This window comes from Hyperolius riggenbachi, chromosome 2 (assembly GCF_040937935.1).
Source record: "Hyperolius riggenbachi isolate aHypRig1 chromosome 2, aHypRig1.pri, whole genome shotgun sequence".
NCBI classification, from domain to species: domain Eukaryota; kingdom Metazoa; phylum Chordata; class Amphibia; order Anura; family Hyperoliidae; genus Hyperolius; species Hyperolius riggenbachi.
In genome coordinates, this window is record NC_090647.1 from 492,865,251 (window position 1) to 492,887,504 (window position 22,254).

Genomic DNA, 22,254 nt, shown 5'->3' on the forward strand with positions numbered 1-22,254 from the left:
ATTTGTGTGCAGCATCTTGCAAAGATATTTTTCTGATGGGGAGTTCAGCTCCATAGAATAGACTGTGTAGGCATGGCTCTCATACTACATGAAGGGTGGTAAGATTGGTCTGTGATCTTTCATTTTCCAAAGACTATAGTCTGATGTGTGTATGCACCTTTAGCCTGCTTTAAATTTCTCAATAACTTTATCCCTAACCTGTCTGGTGCGTTCTTTGGACTTCATGGTGTTGTTGCTCCCAAGATTCTCTTAGACAACCTCTGAGGCCATCACAGAGCAGCTGTATTTGTACTGAATTAGATTACACACAGGTGCACTCTATTTAGTCATTAGCACTCATCAGGCAATGTCTATGGGCAACTGAATGCACTCAGACCGAAGGGGGCTGAATAATTATGCACACCCCACTTTGCAGTTATTAAATTTGTAAAAAATGTTTGGAATCATGTATGATTTTCGTTCCACTTCTCACGTGTACACCACTTTGTGTTGGTCTTTCATGTGAAATGCCAATAAAATTGATTCATGTTTGTGGCAGTAATGTGAAAAAATGTGGAAAACTTCAAGGGGCTGAATACTTTTGCAACCCACTGTATATATCAAGAGGGATATCTCTGTTTGGTACATGTTGCCTCACAGCTGGCTGGCTGCTGTTTGATCTCTATAGCCTGGCTTTAGATGAAATAACAGCTATTCTGTCTATATATGGATCTGCTCTGATTTGGTGCAGAAGGAGCAAAGCTGTGATAATGACAGGATATCTCGCATATGGACAGGCGGATGACGTGTGCTGTACATTAGCTGGGGCCGACCTATGCTTAGTTACTGTATGTGTATTATGCCATAGCCTAGTGGCCCACAACCCATTTTTCTGTAGGTTGGACAAAACGCACACAAAGGGGGAAACCCAAGAGCCAATTATGGTCTAGCCCAGGGTTGCCCATTGCGTAGATCACAGGTGTCAAACAAAAGCCCCATGGGCAGAATGCGTACCTTCTTGCCGTTTTATGTGGCCCTCAAGAGCTCCAAATGTGCGTCATTGTAAGCAGTAAAGAACAGCAGCACCCTGCCTTCCCATCCAGAAGATGACAGTGTTTCTGGTTTAAACATTGTCAGATTAAAGACACTCAGATGAATAAACATAATAGATTTATACACACCTGGGGCTTCCCCAGCCCCATCCACATGGATCGCTCCCACGCCGCCATCCTCAGCCTTCTGTATTGCCGGTACCGGGTCTCATAACTTCGGCCGGTTTTACACATGTGCAGTGACTTTCTCCGGCGCCTGCGCAGTACGGACGGAGCACACTGTACTTGCATCGACTGGCCCTGACTGGCCGAAGTTAGGGGACCCGGTACCGGCGATAGAGAAGGCTGAGGACGGCAACGTGGGAGCGATCCATGCGAATGGGGCTGAAGGAAGCCCCAGGTATGTATAAAACTTTTATTGTATTCATCTCCGAGTCTCTGTAAGCCTAGGCGCAGAAACAATCCCCAGGACCCCTCCTTGGATACAATGCCCCAACCCCAGTGGCTGGGAAAACGCAAACACCTTTACCACCAGCACCATCTCCCCATATGGAGTAGTGCAGCAGAACCGTGCAATAATTACCTGCTCTTGCACTGCGTCGTGTCTCTCTTGTTCTTCCTGGCAGCTGTGCACGCTACACTTCCACAACTCCAGCTCCCCATCTTGTGCTTTCAGAGCCAGAGGTATGCAGCATAGAACGTGTGCCTGTCGGGAAGATCAGAGGAGACCTGGCACTGGAGCAGGCAAATATTTAACTATTTTGAAGAAGTGGGAACAGTGGGTTGCCAGGCTGTCCCATGGTCACTTTAGTTACGCCACTTAATTTGAGACAGTTCAATATATGTTAAATCTTAATAAACAATTTGGCCTGTGACATAGATTTTGTTTAATATTTTGGGCCCTTACATGATTGAGTTTGACGCCCCTGGCGTAGATCGTAATTGACTGGTAGATCACAAAGGACTTCTGCTGCAGTTGTGGCCGGCATCTGTAGGTAGATTCTACCTGGGGGATCATTTTAAATTTTGTAATTTTTGAAGTAGCTTGCAAGCTGAAAAAGTGTGGGCACCTCTGGTGTAGCCTGTATAGGCTTAAAGAGGAACGTCAGCCTAAACAAACATACTGTCATTAAGTTACATTAGTTATGTTAATTAAAATAGATAGGTAATATAATCTCTTACCCACCCTGTTTTAAAAGAACAGGCAAATATTTTGTGATTTCATGGGGGCAGCCATCTTTTTCATGAGGGCAGCCATCTTTTTGGTTGAAAGGAGGTGACAGGGAGCATGAGACACAGTTCCAACTGTCCTGTGTCCTGAGCACCTTTCCCAGCTGCGTGCGCTAGGCTTCAAATCTCATATTCAAAATTCCCCAAAAAATTATTTGCGCCAAAACAGCAGAAGGAGAACAACAAGATCAGAAATCCCATCATGCTTTGCACAGCATCAGGGGAAAATGCCCAGACTGTTTTCTTTTGTGCAGCTAAAAATAAGGCTTGGGTAAGAAAAACAAAGTTCTGATGCTGTGAAACTGTTAAAGAAACACCAAGCCTTTTCAGTTCTGCTGAGTAGATTTTTAGTCTGGAGGTTCACTTTAAAGAGACTCAAAGATGAGTCTCACTGCAGTTTTTTTCTTTCCCAGGGCTTCCTTCAGCCCCATAAGCATGGATGTGTCCCTCGCCATCCTCCTTAGCGTTGCAATTCTCCCGCAGTCAACCCCTGGTAAGCGGCTCAGTTGGACTCAGTCTGACTGAGTGACTTCAGCCGGGGCCTTCTGCGAAGGTCCGCCGCTGACGTCACTGTGCCGCTTACCAGGGCTCACCGCGGCTGAACGGGACAACGTAGGAGGACGGCGAGGGACACATCCATGCTTATGGGGCTGAAGGAAGCTCCGGGTAAGTAAAAAAAAAACTGTAGTGAGACTCATCTCTGAGTCTCGTTAATGTGGCTGTAGATACCATACAGTGAAATGATACAAGTCTGGGCTACCGCAAAGGCAACCTCTGTACAGGCAGGTGGGGAGAATAAACCCGACCCTACGCTGCTTAAGAATTCTCTTTGTGTAGTAACTGGAAGGAAAGGGTAACAACCCTCCAGCATGAGTGGAAAATGGACTATGCAGAATTTGGAGAAACGGAGGTGCCAAAAATTAAAATACACTAAAAACAGTTAGAAAATAGGTGGTAGTGGTGGACTTGCCTCACAACAGATGACATGATTGGTCTATTTCAAGAACAAAACCCAAACTTTATTGGAGTTCACTCCACATTGTGATGCTGCCTACTCTGAAGAGCGCTAGTGCCACTGAGTGGACATTAGGATTGCTGTGGAATAAATGTATTTTACAGGACTATATGGAATGTTAGAGGGCTTGCTATTAATCCTTATATAATGTATAGAGCTGAGCTGAAGGGATTGCCTTTCTTCTCAGCAATGGAGGAGTTTCACTTTAAGTTTATTATAGCCAAGACAGTCACTCCTAGTGCTACAATACATGTGCCAGAAGCTAGGCATACTGTGATTGGTTTATTCACACTGTTGTGTCTCTCCTCTCCAGGGTTTGTGTCGTCCCACATCCTGAGCTCTGGCAGTTGGGAGGTGTCTGGAAATATCACGCTGTGGAATGAGAGGTGTCGGGAGGCCTCGCCCTCTTCCTGCATCTTCTACCGCTCTATCACAGAACCAACGGTGAGCCGCAATGTCCATTCATCTCTCTGGAGAGGGGGGAGGGATTAAAGGGAATCTGAAGTGAAAATAAACGTATGATAAAATTGTATGTGCGTGTAGTACAGCTAAGAAATAGAGCATTGGTAGCACAGATATGAGTTGGTCTGGGCCAAAATATGGAGCCACGGATACGTTTTTAAAACAAATGTGAACCGACTCTTATAGACAGACACAGGACTGTTGCCCTCTGTTATGACTGGCAGAGAGGACGGTCCTTCAGCTGCTGATCTTGGTACATTTGTCATTATGCATTATTCTGTGGTGTGAGATGATGTGGGGATTCATATAGCGTGTTGTGTTTCAGGTGATGCTGTGTCAGTGTAAGAGTTACGTGGCGGAGGACCAGCAGTTCCAGTTGTGCGAGAAGGTGGGTAACAGATGCAGCTCTTATATATCCACAGCCATCCTCACTTTTTCTCTAAGGGCTAGTGTACACGGACATGTGTTTACGTTCAGATATTATGTCTCAGTTATACTGATAAGTGGGAAATGAGGACCTCCTGAAAACAATCTGCAGTCAAACTCAGAATTTAACGGTTGCCGGGGCTAATTGCTATGCTGATTGGGGCAAGAAATAGCGAGCATCTCCGGACACCCAAATTTATTTTAGCTGTGTGGCAGGGGGGAGGTTTAAAGGTTAAGCACCACAAGGGAAGGGGGGGGGCGTTAGGGTTAGGCTCCACTGGGATGTGGGGGAACTTAAAGAGAACCTGAACTGAAAATTAAAAGTCAAAATAATCATAAATACATTGTACTTACCCCCCGCACAGTCTACTCAACGATCTCTTTCTCCTCTCCTGCGTCCTGTTTGTCCTCTGTGATCAATGGAATTCTCCGTCCTCCATTTTGAAAATGGCAATTACCCCATAACAGCTTCCTGGTCAGCACACTGTTAAACTGTAATATCGCCCACTTAAACCATAGGGAAACATGGACATTACCTTGCACATTCAGTTGTAACTGACAGCATTAATGGTTAGGAACCACCGGAGGGTGGTGGGGTGTTAAAGGGTTAGGTATCTGTAGAGGGAGGGTTGTGTGTGTGTGAGAGAGAGTGAGAAGTAGAGTATCAGTAATTTATTTTACTACCGGCAATATCTGGCCCCCTTTTTTCCAGGCACCTTTATTACATGTACGTGTGGAATCAGTAAGGCTGTATATAGCTTTGTGTTGCCTTATATTGCACAGCCAGAAAAGTTAAGCCAGGTGTCTTACCCGTCCCCCTCAACCCCTTCGCCCTGTCATCACGTCCATCAGAGAGGGATGACGTTTTCATAAAGGCATATCCGAAGCGGCGGGATCATTAGAGCCAGGGGGCCGGTAATGTAAATACATCTGATTGCAGACGAGTTATTTTCAGCTCCGTGATATTGTGCGTGTGTGATAATGATGTCATCCATCTAATGGGGGTGAATAGAGGTAGAGCCCATCTGACAGCATAGGCCTTATTCTGATCTGATGCTGCTCCAGATCCCAGCGGGATTGTGGGTGGTAAACTCTCATCCACTATGGCTGCTTTTTGATACAACTGAGGCTAATCAGTAACGTGTGTCCTTAAATCCCCTGTAATTATCCCTTCAAATTGGGTGGAAAATAAAAATGCTGAGGACAGCTGCATACCATTACAGATCCATATCCAAAGTTGTATATTTATAAATAATTTAAAGCATGTCTTTAATTTTGCTGCAAACTTTTATCCCAAACATTAACTACATATACTGTAAACAGTTATGAAGTCTTGAAGTGGGTTTAAAACTCCCCACATCAAAAAATCTGTACCTGTTGTTGAGTACATAAAAAGTTTAAAGTGTACCCGAGGCATTTTTTGTAATACAAATGGGACACAGAGGCATGTTCTTTGCACTATGAAATGCTTCTGTGTCCTCTGTGCGTTGCTCTCCATCCCCCCTTCTCTCCACTGCGGACCCCCAAAAATGCTGACAACGGGATTGTTGCTAAATAACTAGGGGAAGGGCGTCCCTAGCAGGAGAGGCACGCCTGTAAAACGCCTCTTTCCCGCCCCTCCGCTGCTCTCTCCGCCTCTCTGCTCTGTCAGGAGGAGCAGAGATCGAGCAAAAAAATATACAGCCTACTGAATGCCAGTGACCGATCCCAAGCTCAAAGTCAATCTCTTTCTTGATTGGAAATATTGATCGAAAAAATGGCTGTTTGTCATTTTTCTGTTCATTTTTGAAACATATCCTTTTTGAAATATGAATCTGAAAAAATTGCATACATGTGCATGCCTGCTTTCTTCTATATCTGATGGATTTTTAGATCTGTATGTCGATCTGATTCATCTCTCAAATCGGATGTGAAGGGAAAATTGCATGGTGTGTACCCATCCTGGTTTAATTTGTGTTCCGCTTTTTTGGCACATAAAAGCCGGGCACTGGTTCAGAACAGCAGTGTGACATGTCAGCCATTGCCATGGTGACCACTCTGTTTACAAGAGGAGGCGGGGAGAAGAGTGAGGAGGCCGGCAGAGAGGCAGAGTGAATCGCCTTCCCAGCAATGATTTCTGTAGCCGATTAGGAGAACAGTACATAGTTGTCAGGGGAAAAAACTTTTTCAAAAGCAGGGAACAATTTAAAATAAACTTTTATGTACCTAACAGCAGACACAGAACAATATGGAGCGTTTAATTCCACTTAAGTTTGGCACACACTGAAACTTTAAAAACAGATACGTCGGGAGGGAGAAGCCTCTGAATCCTAATGAAGCTTCCCTCGTCCTCCTCAGCCAGGCTGATCCAGCCCGGGCTCCCCGAATCATGTGCCCGAAGCTGAGAGCTGCTCCTGCACGAGGCGCACACGATTAGGGGAAGCCAGCCTCTACTTGTTGGCAGACTTTTGGCGGCCCCTCTGCTGGAGATAGGCTGAACGAGAGGATGGGGGAAGCCTCTTTAGCACCCAGAAGCTTCCCCCTCCTAAGGTAAGTACCCCTAGGGGCACTTTTTCACTGTAGTATGAAACTCAAAACAATTTTTTTTTTTCTAAAACATAAAGAAATGTGTTTATTGCCACTCAAAAACATATTTACATTTCGCTATAGCTAATTGATAAAATTGCCAGTTGCAGGCCAAATTATCAGATTGTCTTGTAATTAAGTAATTACTGCGCAAACAATGTAGAGAAAATATTCTGCCTCACCCCTGGATATAGGGGAAGCTTCTCATTTTCTCCCAAACTGCTGATAATTTCAGTACAGCAAAGCAATCTTATCTCATCAGTTTATTTTTGTCTCAGGTTCACTTAAACCTAAGTACCAACCTGCAGCCTGATTATCATCTGACTTTAGGCCTTGTTTCCATCTGTCCGCTTCTATCCGCTTTTTTTCAGCACATCAATGTTACAGATTGATACATGTTGCTGAAAAGCGGACAGAAGCAGACAGAAGCGCATAGATGGAAACGAGGCCTTAATCTGTAGGACGATAATCAGGCATGTGTACGCGTGCAAACAACTTGATGAGCAACTGATAACAGGCAGTTTGATTAATTCAACTGTCAGATCTATGTTGGTCTGATATCATGCAGTTAGTGCGTGTGCACAAGTTGTTTGAAAAACTTGTACTTGTTTTGAATATGTAGTCCGTCAGTCTTCTTGCATGCGCAGTGAGTTGGTTGTTTAGCCATCTAGGCGTGTGTAGGTACAGGGCATGTGGTTTGTCATGTGGTTGTGTGCGTGTTGGACGTTTGTATGAACCTTAAAGCCATACACACACACGCTCCACAAAAGTATTTTAAATGCACGATTATCAAGCAACTTGAAGAAGTTGGACAACTTTTGTTAAGTAAAAGACGTGCAAACGACAAGGCGTTTCACTGATAAGAGGCGACCAACAACTGATAAGATGCAACTCAAGTCAATCCAACTGTTGGATTGATTTCCGCTGCGTCTTATCAGTCATTGGTCGCCTCTTATCAGTGAAAACGCCTTGTCGTTTGCACGTCTTTTACTTGACAAAATTGTCCAACTTCTTCAAGTTGCTTGATAATCGTGCATTTAAAATACTTTTGTTGAGCGTGTGTGTGTGTCTTAAGACTTTTCTTGTCTGAAATGAGTTGTAAGTTTCTCTGGAGCAGCTGTTGTACAGATGTACTGTTCAATTCTCAGCTGAAAAGCCTGTTGTTAGGGACACTGTTACTTTTAACATTTCTGTTTTGGACTGTGATAGAGGCAATTGCAGAGAGTTCCTAGCACGACGGATAGATCATTCCCAGGACTGTGATCTGAGATATATGGTGTCAACCTGGCATCCCGTAAAATGTGATTTCCTATGGATAAAAAGCTCATTGCAGAGATCTGGAAAAGGAGTGAACCACTTGTAGAGGCATGAGAACTGTGGGAGTTCTATTGTTTGTGTCTCACCCAAGATTTGGCAGTAACTAAAGTGTATATCATTTGGGGTTGAATTGCTCACTGGTTATATTTTTGCAACATTTGTGATTTTGTTATTTGCTGTCTGACAGGTCCTCGGCTGTCTCCAGAAGACCAATCTAAAGGTTACTATCCTGTCCACCTGCCCGGTGTCCGACTATAAAACCACGGAGTCCACGTACAACCTGCCAGTACCCTTCCTGAAAGTGCTGAAGACAAAACATTATACGGACGGGACCCCCTGCAGCCCCCTGGAGCAGCCGAATATTGTGGATGGGCTTCCAGCTGCCGGTAAGCATCATTTCAGCAGATGCTGTTATGTCATGGGTTGGAATTAAAGAGAGTCTGAAGCGAGAATAAATCTCGCTTCAGACCTCATAGATAGCAGGGGCATGTGTACCCCTGCTAAAACGCCGCTATCCCGCGGCTTAACGTCAGTCCCTGACCCCCCAAATCCGCTCCGTACAGCGGGGGAGCGCTTCCTGGTTGGGGCAGGGCTAACCGCCGCAGCCCTGCCCCACGTGCGTCTGTCAGCGCGTATCTCCGCCTCTCCCCCGCCCCTCTCAGTCTTCCTTCACTGAGAGGGGCGGGGGAGAGGCGGCGATGCGCCGCTGACAGACGTGACTGGAGGCAGGGCTGCAGCCGTTAGCCCTGCCTCCAGGAAGCAATGATTTACGACCAAGTCTGCGACCAAGGTACGCAGTGGTCGGTTTGGGGGTCAGGGACCCCCGTTAAGCCGCGCTATAGCGGCGGTTTAGCAGGGGCACACGTGCCCCTGCTAACTATGAGCTCTGAAGCGAGATTTATTCTCGCTTCAGAGTCTCCCACAGTATGGTAAGATCTGCAGCTCTGTCCAGTCTCTCTGCTGTCTCCCTCATCATCTTTTCTCTTCTGAATGTTATTTGCTCTCCTATGCAGAGACAGGATCACTTCCCAAATAGCACTGAACACACAGAACAGCTGTCTTGTCTCTGCACACACTAGAGCAAAAGGCGAGGAGGGAGGGAGAGAAGAGGAAGTAAGCAGGGGGGTGGGTGGAGCTGCCAATGAAACAGGGCTATTGGCCACTTTCAACACAGTTTTCAGCTGACTTGATTAGGGAGATTAATATTTTGCAGGATAAAAGAACAGCAACAGTAATTTAAGAGGATTATAATCGGATCCTACAGTGTCTAATGCTGGGTACACTCTTTACAATTTCCCATCTGTTCAACAGGTAATCTGATGGGAATTGTTATTGTGTGTACATGTCCAAACTTCTGACCAATAACTGGATCGATTTTCCAAAGACAACTTTGCAAAATCGACCCGGTTATCGAACGGGAGCAGATCAGACATGTCAGAAATAATTGTCCGATTCCTGTCAATCGGACATGAAATTGCATTGTGTGTATTAAGCTTTACACCTCAGTTGCAAGTTTGCCTACACAGTCTGCTTTCATATTGATTTATTAGTAAAAAGCATATTTAGAGCTTCCATTAAGGGAACTGTGCCTAGAAAGAAACCTCCAGGTCAACTCGGGTAGCTTTGTGGCATCTCGCATGTAGAGTCACCCTGACCCTGATGGAAGATGCCATCCTGACTCCTGAGAACAAAACCAATATGGCTGCTACCATGATAAAATAAAGAGTCAGCAGATTATATTTGTCCTTGTAGGCCTCATTGGGGGCTATTTTATGCACTGTAACTTTTTATTTGGTATTTTTAGTTAAAATAAAAAAAATAGCTTTACTCACCTTAGGCTTCTTCCAGTCCCTAGAGGTCACCTGTCCCTCGCCGCAGCTCCGGTATTCTACTGTGGTCCCACTGGCAGCCTCTCCAGTATTGCCAGCCCCCGATGGGTCGACGTCTTCTGCGTACCCACGACATCGGGAGCATACTGCGCAACCTATTGGGGGCCGGCGATACTTCAGAGGCTGCCAGCAGGACCCTGGAGAATACCGGAGCTGCTGCAAGAGACAGACATGACCTCTAGGGGCTTGAATTGCCTCAGATATGAATTTTGAAATTTGCAGAGTAGAGTGTATGTCCTGTCTACTTATTTTCAGTAGATCGTGAAATATGGGGGGCTGTCCTCTTTATTCCTTTTAAAGCAAATGCCAGTTGCCTGGCTGCCACACTAGTCTGGTGGCTTCAGTAATGAAGAAGCATTCAGCACCGTGTAGCTTGGCTTGAGGGGGTTTGTGGCTCACTTTGACGTCTTGGCTCCTGGTGCTGGAGGATCTCGTCCCGGCCCTGAGGAACACGTTAGCTGAATTTGTTGCTTATCATGAATACTGACCTCTCTTCCCTTTGCCCCGTACAGTGATGGCGCACTGCCAGGTGTGGGGGATTCCGGCCCTATATTACCAGTGCTACACCGACATCACCAAACTGGATTCCGTCACCATTGAGGCTTTCCGCCCGGTGCTGTCGTGTCAGACCATGAGCCGCCTGGCTGCTGTAAGCTTTCCTCCTCTCCAGCGCAGTGACTCTCCGGGCTATTTTACAATACAATTCATGCAATCTTGCTGTGATTTGATTTTGATGTGAAGTCCAGAATGCTGCATTTTTTTTCTGTGTTTTTTCTTTTGCCCATAAGCAGTGCACTTTTTCTCCTTAGTTTTCTCCTAGGTGATATGTACACACCTTGTCATAAAATGCCCTTTAAACCACCAGCAAGCAACAAAATGCTCAAAATAATTTTGATAGTAGTTTTTCATTAACTGTTGGGTACTTTTTCAATGATAAAATGCTTAGTTATTTCAAAGAGAATATGAAAATCATGTCCTAGCTGCAGAAAAAGTTAATTGCATATGGGCCCATGTTTTCCCAGCATCTGGTGGAAATGGGATTGTAATTGTATTGCAAATTACAGTGTAAAAAAAGTCTAGTGGAGGGAAAACTTAAAGCGGATCCGAGATGAAAAACTAACTATAACAAGTAACTTGTCTATATATCTTATCTAACGTTTACCCAGCAAATCTAGCTGCAAATAGCTTCAATAGAATATGATTATTTCTTCCTGTGATACAATGACAGCAGCCATGTTGTTTGTAAACATTACAAGCAGGCAAGCTTATCTGCATCTTGAGCACTCAGCCTGTGAAAAAAACCTAATCCCCCCCCCCCCCCCCTCCTCCTCCCCTCTGCCTCTGAAATCTCTGGCTAGTAATACCTCCCCCTCCTCCTGCCCAGACTGAGCTCCCATGAGCCCTTGCTACTGTCTGAAAATGCCAAGGCTCTCTGAAAACCTGTGGGCGAGGCTTGTTTAGTTTATAGGGACTAAGAGTATTAAAACAAAAGTATTTGGCTTGAGGAATGCCCTATAAACAATAGGAAAGGAACACAATTGTTTAACCTCCCTGGCGTTCTATTAAAGATCGCCAGGGGGCAGCGCAGCGCTATTTTTTAAATATTTTTTTTTTCAATCATGTAGCTAGCCTAGCGCTAGCTACATGATGCCCCCCTCCCACCCTTCTGATCGCCGCCAGCGCTGTTAGCCATAAGGAAATCCCGTTCTGAACGGGATTTCCTTTAGGGCTTCCCCCGTCGCAATGGCGACGATCGTGAGGACGTCGTGACGTCATCCGGAGTCCCGATCCACCCCTCAGCGCTGCCTGGCACTGATTGGCCAGGCTGCGAAGGGGTCTCGGGAGGGGGGGGGGCCGGGGCCCTTACGCAGCGCGTAACGGCGCATCAGCGGCGATCGTCTGTTTAAAAAAAAATTATAAAAATCGGCCCAGCGGGGCCTGAGCGGCGTCCTCCGGCGGTAATGGACGTAATAACTCGTCCATACCGCTAAGGAGGTTAATGAGTAAAAATTCATCTCGGATCCACTTTACGAGGTGCCCAATGATTGACCTAAAAAAAAAAAAAAAATTTATAATAGAGTGGGTTATCTTACCTCAATTTTAAAAGTATGTAAAAGTGCATATGCAGTAAAGTCTTTGGTAACCCAATCTGGACCATCCGGAAGTCTCATGCCCCGTTCACATCACAAACACGGATGGCCATGCACGCACGCCATCCGCGTTTGTGTGCGTTGCGTGGCTGATCCCATCACTGAAAAGTGAATGGGACAGCCACGCGTTTTTACAAAAAATGCGTGCAGCATGCGTTCCCGGACCGCACAGGTCCGGAACGCATGCAGTGTGTACATCAGACAGTGCACTCTATGCACTGTCTGATGTCGTGCGTGTCGGCCTCCCGCACGTGTTTCCAAAACGCAGCTGGAAACGCGTGCAGTGTGAACGGGGCCTCAGAGCGGATGCAGAAAGGGGTGAAGCAGGTGATTCTGTTGCTTGCTGCTCTGCATTTGATATGTGGGAGGAGGTTAGTTTTACTTTTAAAGGGCCACTATAACGAAAAAAAGTAAGCAGTTAAAATCTGACAGAACCGACAGGTTTTGGACCAATCCATCTCTGGTAACAGCAGTCTGCCTGCCAAAATAGTAAGACAACAGCCAGCCTCCCTCATCACTTGCACACTATTGTGGCAGTTAGACTTAGCAACTGCTATTCAAGAAATGTTTTGAAAACGAAGAAAACTCTGGAGGAGATGGACGAGTCCAAAACCTGTCAGTTCTGTCAGTTTTTAGCTGCTTACTTTTTCTTTTGTCTTGGTCCTTAAAGCCCAGTTGCTTGACTTCTCAAACAAGCATAAACTACACATATCCAGCATCAGGCAATCCCCGCCTGTGCCGGATAATTAGGCCCGGTTCACATTGGCAGCTAAAACAGTCCATTTAGAGAACCGTACCAGAACTGATCCTAGTGGATGCGAATGGATCCAACCTATGGATCCGTTCACAGTGCTCTCTTAGAAGTTATCCATTTGGCACATTCCGCCAAAAGCACCGCAAGTTTGGGGAAGCTGTGAAAATACCTGAGTGACGGATGCTCGCATTGACCGGTCGCTAACCCAATGGCTCTAAAACTGATCCCAGATAAAACTCATCCGTTTTACACAGATCACTTTTTGATCAGTCCAGTGTGAACCGGGCCTAATTGGGAGTTAACTGTATAGGTTTTAAATGTGCTTAAAATGTCTTAAAGGAACCTTGAGCGCAACATAAAAATGAAATTTGGACTTGCCTGGGGTTTCCTCCAGCCCCCTGTAGCCCGCGAGGTCCCCGGCGTCGTCCTGGTCTCGGCTCTCGGTAATCCGGCGACTTCTGCTGAAGTTGCCCATGCGTGCCTCTGCTGCTTGTTATCACGCCCAACCGTGCATGCGCAGGACTCTTTACGCCGGCGTGGGGGCGCGCACGGGTGACTTCAGGCGAAGTTGCCGGATTACCGGAGCCGGGACCACAAGAGGGAAGAGGAGAAGAATTGAATCCTTCCACACACCAGAGCAGTGGTCCTCAAACTAAGGTCGGCGGGCCGAATGCGGTCCTCTGCTTTTTTACTGGCCCCACACACACAAAATGTATTACTTATAGATGCGGCCAGCTACATCTTTAAATATTGGTGGTCCGCATATAGAACAGCAGTGCTGGCACCACCCATCCACATGGAAGCCAGAAAGCAGTAATTCGCTGGTTTCCAATCAGATTCCACATCAGGTGACACTGCTGTCCAATTGGACTGCAGGTTGTCACCTGGGTATGCATCACTGTCTGGCCCGCAAAGACTTTTATGTATACTCCGGCGCCCCAGCAGTCTGAAGTATGTTGACCCGGCCCTCGACCCAAAACGTTTGGGGACCCCTGTACTAGACATAGATTTTTAATAGATTTCAGCGTAATATCTATTAAAAATCTATTCAATTGCAGCATTTCCCTGCTCAATGAAGTGCAACACTATGGGCCGTCTATCTACCACCCCTTCCTATCTGTCACCGATCGATAACTTATATCCAGTGCAGTAGACGGACTCAACCGAGTTTTGGCCAAAATCAATGGAATTATTGATTAGGCTGCCACGTTTGGGGCATTGATTTCTAGCAGATTTGATCAAAGTGACTGAATCTGCCAGGAATTGATAAGAAATATCAATAAATGAATGGCACCTGAAAGACAGCAGAGAGGTTGGAAGTTAGCTGGTGACTAATAAACACAGTAGAGCTACAGAAAGAAATATTGCAGAGTAAGAAAGAGGTGGGAAAAGGCTCGTACACACGCCTGACTGCAGCCAACGACGGGTCCGTCGGCACCTCCCGCTGGGCGGGTTTTCAGCAGACAATGCAGCGTGTGTACAGTCTGTCGGCGGACTGATAAGGCTGTTTCTGCGGATCGCTCAGAAACAGCCTCATCAGTCCGCCCACAGACTGTACACACGCTGTACTGTCTGCTGAAAACCCGCCCAGCGGGAGGTGCCGACGGACCCGTCGTTGGCTGCAGTCAGGCGTGTGTACGAGCCTAAATGTTGGCTCTTCTCAGAGATGTCCTCAATCGCCTAACAAACTACATTTTTGTTTCTTTAGAAAGCTGAGAACATTGAAGAAACCCTGAGGAAGACGGTGAACTCCACGGAGGTCTTCAGCAACCTGTACATATAGAGACGCCAGACACTGCACCACATGCAGCAGTTTGAGGCATGATGGGATTTGTAGTAAAGTGAGGATAATTAAGGTGACCACACATGATACAATAAAATGATCCGATTTTACGAGTTTTCAATCCTTTTTTTTTCATAATTAGGGAAGAATTGAGCACACATGTGGTACATTGGTCAGATTTTTGAAATGTTACAATCAGTCAGAAAAAAATGTCAATTCTTGAATTGGAAAGATATTTAAAAAATTGTATGGTGTGTGGCCACCTTTTGTCAGGATTCCCTACCAAGCTGGGCATGAAACTGCTAGGTTGGGTAATGAGACTGATAGAGATACCAAAACTACCAAATACAAACAGGAAGTGTCACTCATAATGGGTTTTAAAGAAAACCTGTAGTTTCAAGGAATATATGGCCTGGTTATTGTGCTCATCCGCTGCTTCTAATACTAGTATTCAAATCTGCTCTTCTGAATGCTTGTTCCAGGGATGACAGGATTTTTAAAAACAAATAAAGATGGCTTAATTATCGCTCACTATATGTTTCCTTTAAAATGTAAGGGGAGTTGTTTTGTGGCACAGAGCAGTTTTCCTATTCTATGGATCCTCACCTTGGGAATGTCTGCTGGGAATCTTGTAGTATATGCTGGATTAGGGATGTAGTCAGGCAACTGATCGCTACACGTGTAACATTATCGTTCTCTCATTTCTGATTTCTGACAAATACGGACTTCAGAGCTTTGGTTCAAAACTGAGAACTAGGCCCAAGTATGCAACCCCCTCCCCCTTCCCCTCACGCCATAGGTCTTTGTTTTTACAGTGTTTATATAGAAAATTGTAATAAAATGTTATTTTTAATATTCTAAATATTTGTCTCGTTACCTAACTTCTCTTTTTTTTTTTTCCCTCAATGGTTTATGCTCAGGGGCGAACCAACAAATCACATGGCCCCCCAGCAAAACTTTGTTGGTGCTTCCCAATGATCACACCATTTTCTTTGCCTACCCCTGGTGACCCTCACAGCCTGCAGGCTCATCTCACAAGCGTCATAAAACAAGTGTGGCCTTGGTCATTTTCACACACATAACAAGTGTGGCCAAAGTTGCAGGGGGCTGCTCCCCTGTAGTGGTGTAACTAGAGGAGAGCAGCCCCTGGAATCACAGGGAGGGAGAGGGGGAGCTGTGGGGGCCTCAACTACTATTCATTTGTTATCATAAGTGTTCCAAATTGTCATCAAATGCGGGGCTGTGGAGTCGGTACAAAAATCTTCCGACTCCAACTCTGACTCCTCAGTTTATGAAACTCCGACTCTGGGTATCCAAAATTGCTCCTAATCCTCGACTCCGACTCCTTTATTTTAATACTTACCAGGGGTGTGGATTTTGTACAAAAATCATCCAACTCCGACTCCTCAGTTTATGAAATCAACGACTCCGACTCCAGGTACCCAAAATTGCTCCGACTCCCAACTCCACAGCCCTAATCAAATGAAACTACACACAAATGTGTCTTTCTCCTTGGTAGTTTGTGCTTTATTTATTTATTTATTTTTTCTTTTGTTCTCTCTCTCCCTGCCTTATTTGCACTTTCCTTTCCTCTCTCTGTCACCTTGCGCTTTCCACTCCTCTCTCTGCCACTTTTCCTTTCCTCTCTCTGTCACCTTGCGCTTTCCACTCCTCTCTCTGCCACTTTTCCTTTCCTCTCTCTGTCACCTTGCGCTTTCCACTCCTCTCTCTGCCACTTTTCCTTTCCCCTCTCTGCCACCTTGTGCTTTCCTCTCTCTGCCACCTTGTGCTTTCCTTTCCTCTTCCTATCACCTTGTGCTTTCCTTTCTCTGCCTCCTTGCGCTTTCCTTTCTCTGCCACCTTGCGCTTTCCTTTCCTCTTCCTATCACCTTGTACTTTCCTTTCTCTGCCTCCTTGCGCTTTCCTCTCTCTGGCACCTTGCACTTTCATTTCCTCTCTCTGTCACCTTGTGCTTTGTTTTTTTTCATCATCACCTACAAGCTTTCACTTTCTCACTGCCTCTTTGCTCTCCCCCTGGCACTTTTCTGTCTTTTTTTTTTTTTCTCCCCTCCGCCTTGTGGTCTCTCTCTGCTGCTTCTTCACTTGGTTGTCTTTCTCCGCCTTGTTTTCTCTATACCTTCTGTGCATCATAAACCTGCAGCCCACATTCCACCTGCGGCGATACAGACTCCCCTTCACTAGCTCTAAGTACTTCCGCTATTTCTGAAGGTGAAAATTGCATGTAGCATTTTTTTTTTTTTAGAGCAATTCAGCTTGCTTTAATGTGCAAAAACTGCAGAACAGTGATTTTGTCACAGCTGGCCTGGATGTATTGAAAATTACCTGCTATTAGATAACAAACGTTAGCAGCCTTAACCTGGGTCATAGCAGGCCATAGTGAAAGCTGCTGAAACAGTAAGTGAATTAGCTTGTGTGTGATTGTAGCTGAACTGAACACACTAGCCCAGAGGTGGGCAAACCTTTCTTGGATTGGGCTGCATTCCTCTACAATTTGACCCACAGCCTGTCTCCCTCCCTTCCATCGGAAAATGAGTGCACAGGAAATGATTGGGTGGCAACTCATCCAATCGCCCTATCCAGCGCCGATCTCCATGGCGATGGCATCATGTGACACACTGGTATGTATAGACGGCAGGTCAAATAACACCATCGTTGCCATGGAGATGGGTGCTGGAGAGTAGGATTGGGTTGCTTCTCTTGTACATATTTTTGAAAGGACGCTGGGGAGAGAGTACGGGAGAGGAGCAGAATCCCACCCTCCATTGCTGTCTTCACAGCGGTCGCGGGCCGTAGTCTGCCCAGCCCTGCACTAGCCTGTAATAAATCCAATTTTGCATTCATTACTGAAATCTTCATAGTAGTTATGTGGGTGTGTGTACTATAATCACATGAATGCTATTACCCTAAACAGTTATACCCACTATTTTATGATATGACCCTGGTAAGGGCTGCAAACTGTCACTGCATAGTAGCAGACGATTTTTAATAGATCTAGGCAAGATTTATTGAACCTTGTTTCCCAGCCATGGAGAACTTTATTAAATTTGGCCCTGAGTGTTATCTATTTTTTTTTTTAGTAAAACAAAGCGTTACAGACTGCCCAGCAAGCTAATGGTGAACCAGAACTCCCAGGAGTGTGTAAAGGTGGCCATACACTTATAGATTTGCAGCAGATTTGACCATCAGATAGATTTCTGGCAGATGCCTGTCAAATCTAATCTGACAGGAATCTATCTGATGTGTGAAACGCACTAGGAACCGATTTCCAATAGATTTCAGAATGAAATTGATTGGAAATCTATTGAAAATCGATCTAAATACATTATTGCAGCATTAGATCCAATGCAACTCTATGGGCCATCGATCTGCTGCCAGCAGTAGATCGACCTAGATTTTCCACCCTGTCAGATAGATCAAATCGATCGCAAATCAATCGATTTTCTGGTTTGAAAGAATCGATTTCTGATTGATTATTCATTAGAACCAATCGATCAATGGCTGAAATCAACCAGTGTATGGGCCCCTTAAGGGGCTAAAAGAGACCAAAAAGCCCTATTACTAAGATGATATAAAAAAAAACAGAAGTTTTCCTTTTTAAAACAGAAACCACACTAATCCAATCAAGCCTATCTAATCAAGTCCCACCCCATAGAGCCATATTAATCTATGCCATGCACTGATGATGACCAACCACTCTGAAACAGTCTGTATGCATTTTGGATTAGTGCGGCTCTGTAATATTAACAAGCAGACACATCATTGGATTCCAGCTGCTCTGGAGGTGTGTTTAGCGTTCAGTGCCATCAGAGATGATTTACATATTCAGCAGTGATGCATTGTGGGACACCTCACTCCAACCTGAATAATTGTAAATACCTTCTGTTTTAAGAAGGCAAACTTCTGTTTTTAGTAAAACAAGAAATCCATTTCTCCCTTCTGATGTCTTCTGTTGTTTGGGAACTGTTGTATTTCCTATGTATCGCCACTAGATGGCAGTATTAGCTTATAGGTTGACGCCATTGTTGCCTATTAGCGCTCAGCATGAAGTGCCCTTGTTCAGGTCCTTGTAGCTGGAGTGAGATGAGCTGTTTGCTTGGAGATAGATCCAGGTCTTGTTTCAGCCCCACATATGGGGAAAAAATCATTTGCACAGAGCCAAGTATGAATAGAGGATACGTTCTGATTGAGGGTGCTGAGTGTTCTTCTGATATTAATCTCTGGAATAATCCATAGTATTCTTAAGGTGCATACACACATCAGACTATAGTCTTTGGAAAATGAAAGATCACAGACCAATCTTACCACCCTTCATGTAGTATGAGAGCCACACCTACACAGTCTATTCTATGGAGCTGAACTCCCCATCAGACAGAAATCTTTGCAAGATGCTGCACAGACACAAAAGATCAGTATCTGCAAAAGATCTGTTCCTGCCAAAGATCCGTTCCTGCAAATTGCAATGATAGTATATGAGATCTGCAGATCATCATACACACATGATTTAACTGACATTCATCTGCAGATCAAGCAATCATCTGCAGATCTGAAAATCCATCCTGGTGGATCTGATCTGCAGATGAATGTCAGTTATATCATGTGTGTATGATGATCTGCAGATCTCATAGACTATGAATGCAATTTGCAGGAACGGATCTTTGGCAGGAACAGATCTTTTGCAGATACTGATCTTTTGTGTCTGTACAGCATCTGTGTGTGCAGCATCTTGCAAAGATTTCTGTCTGATGTGGAGTTCAGCTCCATAGAAAAGACTGTGTAGAGTATGGCTCTCATACTACATGGAAGGGGGTAAGATTGGTCTGTGATCTTTCATTTTCCAAAGACTATAGTCTGATGTGTGTATGCACCTTTAGTAGTTGGTTGGCTGGTTTTGGAGGTTGTGCAGTTCCATGAGGGCCAGGATCGCAGGGCCTCCCTATTAAAACGTGAGGCCTGGTGGATGGAAAAACTGGGGACTCAGTCACCGTATGGCCTCAATGAAGATTTTAGCCTCAGATGCTTCTTGTAAGTTTTTTTGGCCGCTCTCTGTTTATTGAAGGGTTAATGTAATTGCAAGCATGTGCCCGCCCCCCTAATTGATTTGGGTGTGGCGTGTATTTTAAATTTACTATATAATTGTAATGTGTGACCAGAGTACTTGAGCACTTGAGAAAGGGCCTCTGCCCGAAACGTTGTGCTTTTTAGTGTGCTGTAACACCGCTGTATAAAAATAAATATTGTGCTGTATTACACTCCTGGAGGGTCGAGTCCTTTTGGATTGTTGCTGTTATATGGACTTTATGGTGAGGTGTGATGGGCCTCTGACCGCATTGGACTCCCCGTGTGATTAATGATCCCTCTGAGGCCGGCAGGCACACCGTGTTCTTGGATTTGAGTATCCATCTTACCTGCAAGGAGCCTTGAGGAACGAATATGTCGTTTGCTGAAATAGCAGGATCAAGTGATAAAAAAGCGGAATTTTACAGCATTTCTTCTGAAGAGAGAGCGGCTATTTTGGAGCTGGGAGATTCTGTGAGATACACGTTTTCCAGCACAGAAGCGGACCCTGTGGAACAGCTTAGAGTGCAATTGGAAGCTGCAACAAGAAAAGAAGTAACGTTATCATTGCATGCTTCAACACTGACAGAATATATAAAAGTTGACAGAATCCCCAGAGGCCTCAGAATTATCCTCTCACCTCTGCTGTGTAAAGAGAATCCTGAATTCCTTGCTAAGTGGCATGGCATTTTGAATAAGTGCTCACAAGATCTAATGCTACTGACAGTACAATACCTGCATCCACAGATTTTGGAAACACAGAAGGAAGTGGAAAAATTAACATCAGAGCTCCTTACCACTGATACCATAGAAGCCTACAATACATTTAAGTTGCAGCTGGACAAGACGATCAAAGACCTTAAAGAGAGTATCCTGAAGGGGAAAATTGATAAATTCAAAAGGGACACGCAAGATTACGATAAAAATCGAGTGTATTCCTGGAGATTGGTGCGACGATTAGCACGGCAGCTCCGTCGGAACCCCCCGTCAGCAGAGGGAGCATCTGATCCAGAGACCTCCGCCAGTGAGCCGGATTACGCGGCCCCTTTTCCCCATACTCAGCCTCCAGAGACCAGGGGAGGAGACGGCAGTCAGCCGAGAGGAAGGGGCGGAGCCGGAAGAGGAAGAGGTCGCGGCGGAGCCGAGCGGAGACCGAGGGCACAGGCTTACAACCGCCCATACACCCGCAGCCAGCACCACCAGTGATGTGTCCGCGGACCCCGCAGGGTGTAGCGGGGGATCCGCTATGGAGGAAGGCTGCACCGCATTTGGGGGTAGCAGGACAGAGCGCAGCGACTGGACAAAGGTATGTGATGCCTGCTGATCCACACGGCACAGCGGGGGATAATGCCTTACAGATCATGGGAGCTGACATAGCCCAGGTTGAACAGGCTGCAAGGGAGATATATGAACTAGAGGTTGACAGACAGTTTGTCACTCTGCATAAAGGAGATTGTGTTGCTGCGCTCTGCCCTGTGCCAACGGGTGCCCCCCAGTCTACTCAGACTATTGAAAGTGTAACAGAGAATATGCAGAATACTGATGTATTGGCTGACAGAAATGAAACTGTCATTAACATCTCGAGTAGGCAGCTATCATCCACTGAGTATGCTGTTTTGAATAAAGGGTTAGGTTTTGTGCCGACATGTGGTATCAATATGTTTGATGTCAAGGTGGATTTGTTCAAGTACACTAGGAATATCCGCTGGAAAGTGTGGCACAGTTTGAACAGACCAACAAAGGCAGCAGGAAACCTGGATGTAGTGCCACATATCAGTATACAAGAGATTCCCAGTAAACTTAAACCACGGAGTAAAGCGGATCCACCGTTCACAAGTAGTTCATTGGAACTGTTTGAGAAATTGGTGCTGAGGGACATTAAGACAAAAGTGGAAAAAAGAAAGGAAAAGCGATTTAATTTGTCCCGGACAGAGCAATTAGCATTAAATAAGCTTAAGAACGACAAGTCAGTGATTATAAAAAAGGCAGATAAGGGGGGGGCCATCGTTATACAAAATCGTTTAGATTATGTCGATGAGATCAAAAGGCAATTAAGTGATCAGAATATGTATAGGTGTTTGCCTAATGACCCCACGGGACGCTTTAAGGTTGAAATTGATGAATTGCTGAGAGATGCAGCTGATACAGGCATTATCAGCAAAGATCTGATGGGGGCCTTATTAAAGGAATCACCAAGGGTCCCAGTGTTTTACACCTTGCCGAAGGTGCACAAGGATTTGTTTCATCCCCCCGGCCGACCGATCGTGTCGGCGGTGGGGTCCTTGCTTGAACCATTAGGAATCTATGTAGATACGTGGTTGCAACCTATTGTGAAAGCTGATGAAATCTGCCTTAAAGATACGACCCATTTTCTCAAAATGCTAGACCAGATCAATGTTGATTGTGTGGATTTTCTAGTGAGCATGGATGTGGTGAATCTCTATAACAATATCATCCATAGGGAAGCCTTGACATCTGTGAAAAAGCGGCTACAGGGTGATAGCAGGGTAACGAATGAGATGCTCGTTTTCATTACGACTTTGCTTGAATTTTGCC

At 45.3% G+C, this 22,254-nt stretch overlaps 1 protein-coding gene across 1 annotated transcript in view; it reads left to right on the plus strand.

Annotated features, from left to right (window-relative positions):
• Positions 1 to 15,484, plus strand: part of PSMG1 (proteasome assembly chaperone 1) — a 33,378-nt gene extending 17,894 nt beyond the window's left edge. Inside the window, exons 3-7 of the mRNA XM_068266035.1 lie at positions 3,590 to 3,720; positions 4,064 to 4,126; positions 8,234 to 8,432; positions 10,448 to 10,584; positions 14,548 to 15,484. Coding sequence (XP_068122136.1) covers positions 3,590 to 3,720; positions 4,064 to 4,126; positions 8,234 to 8,432; positions 10,448 to 10,584; positions 14,548 to 14,622 — 605 coding nt within the window. The 3' untranslated portion in view covers positions 14,623 to 15,484. The remainder of the gene's footprint in view (positions 1 to 3,589; positions 3,721 to 4,063; positions 4,127 to 8,233; positions 8,433 to 10,447; positions 10,585 to 14,547) is intronic.
• Positions 15,485 to 22,254: the final 6,770 nt, after the last annotated feature.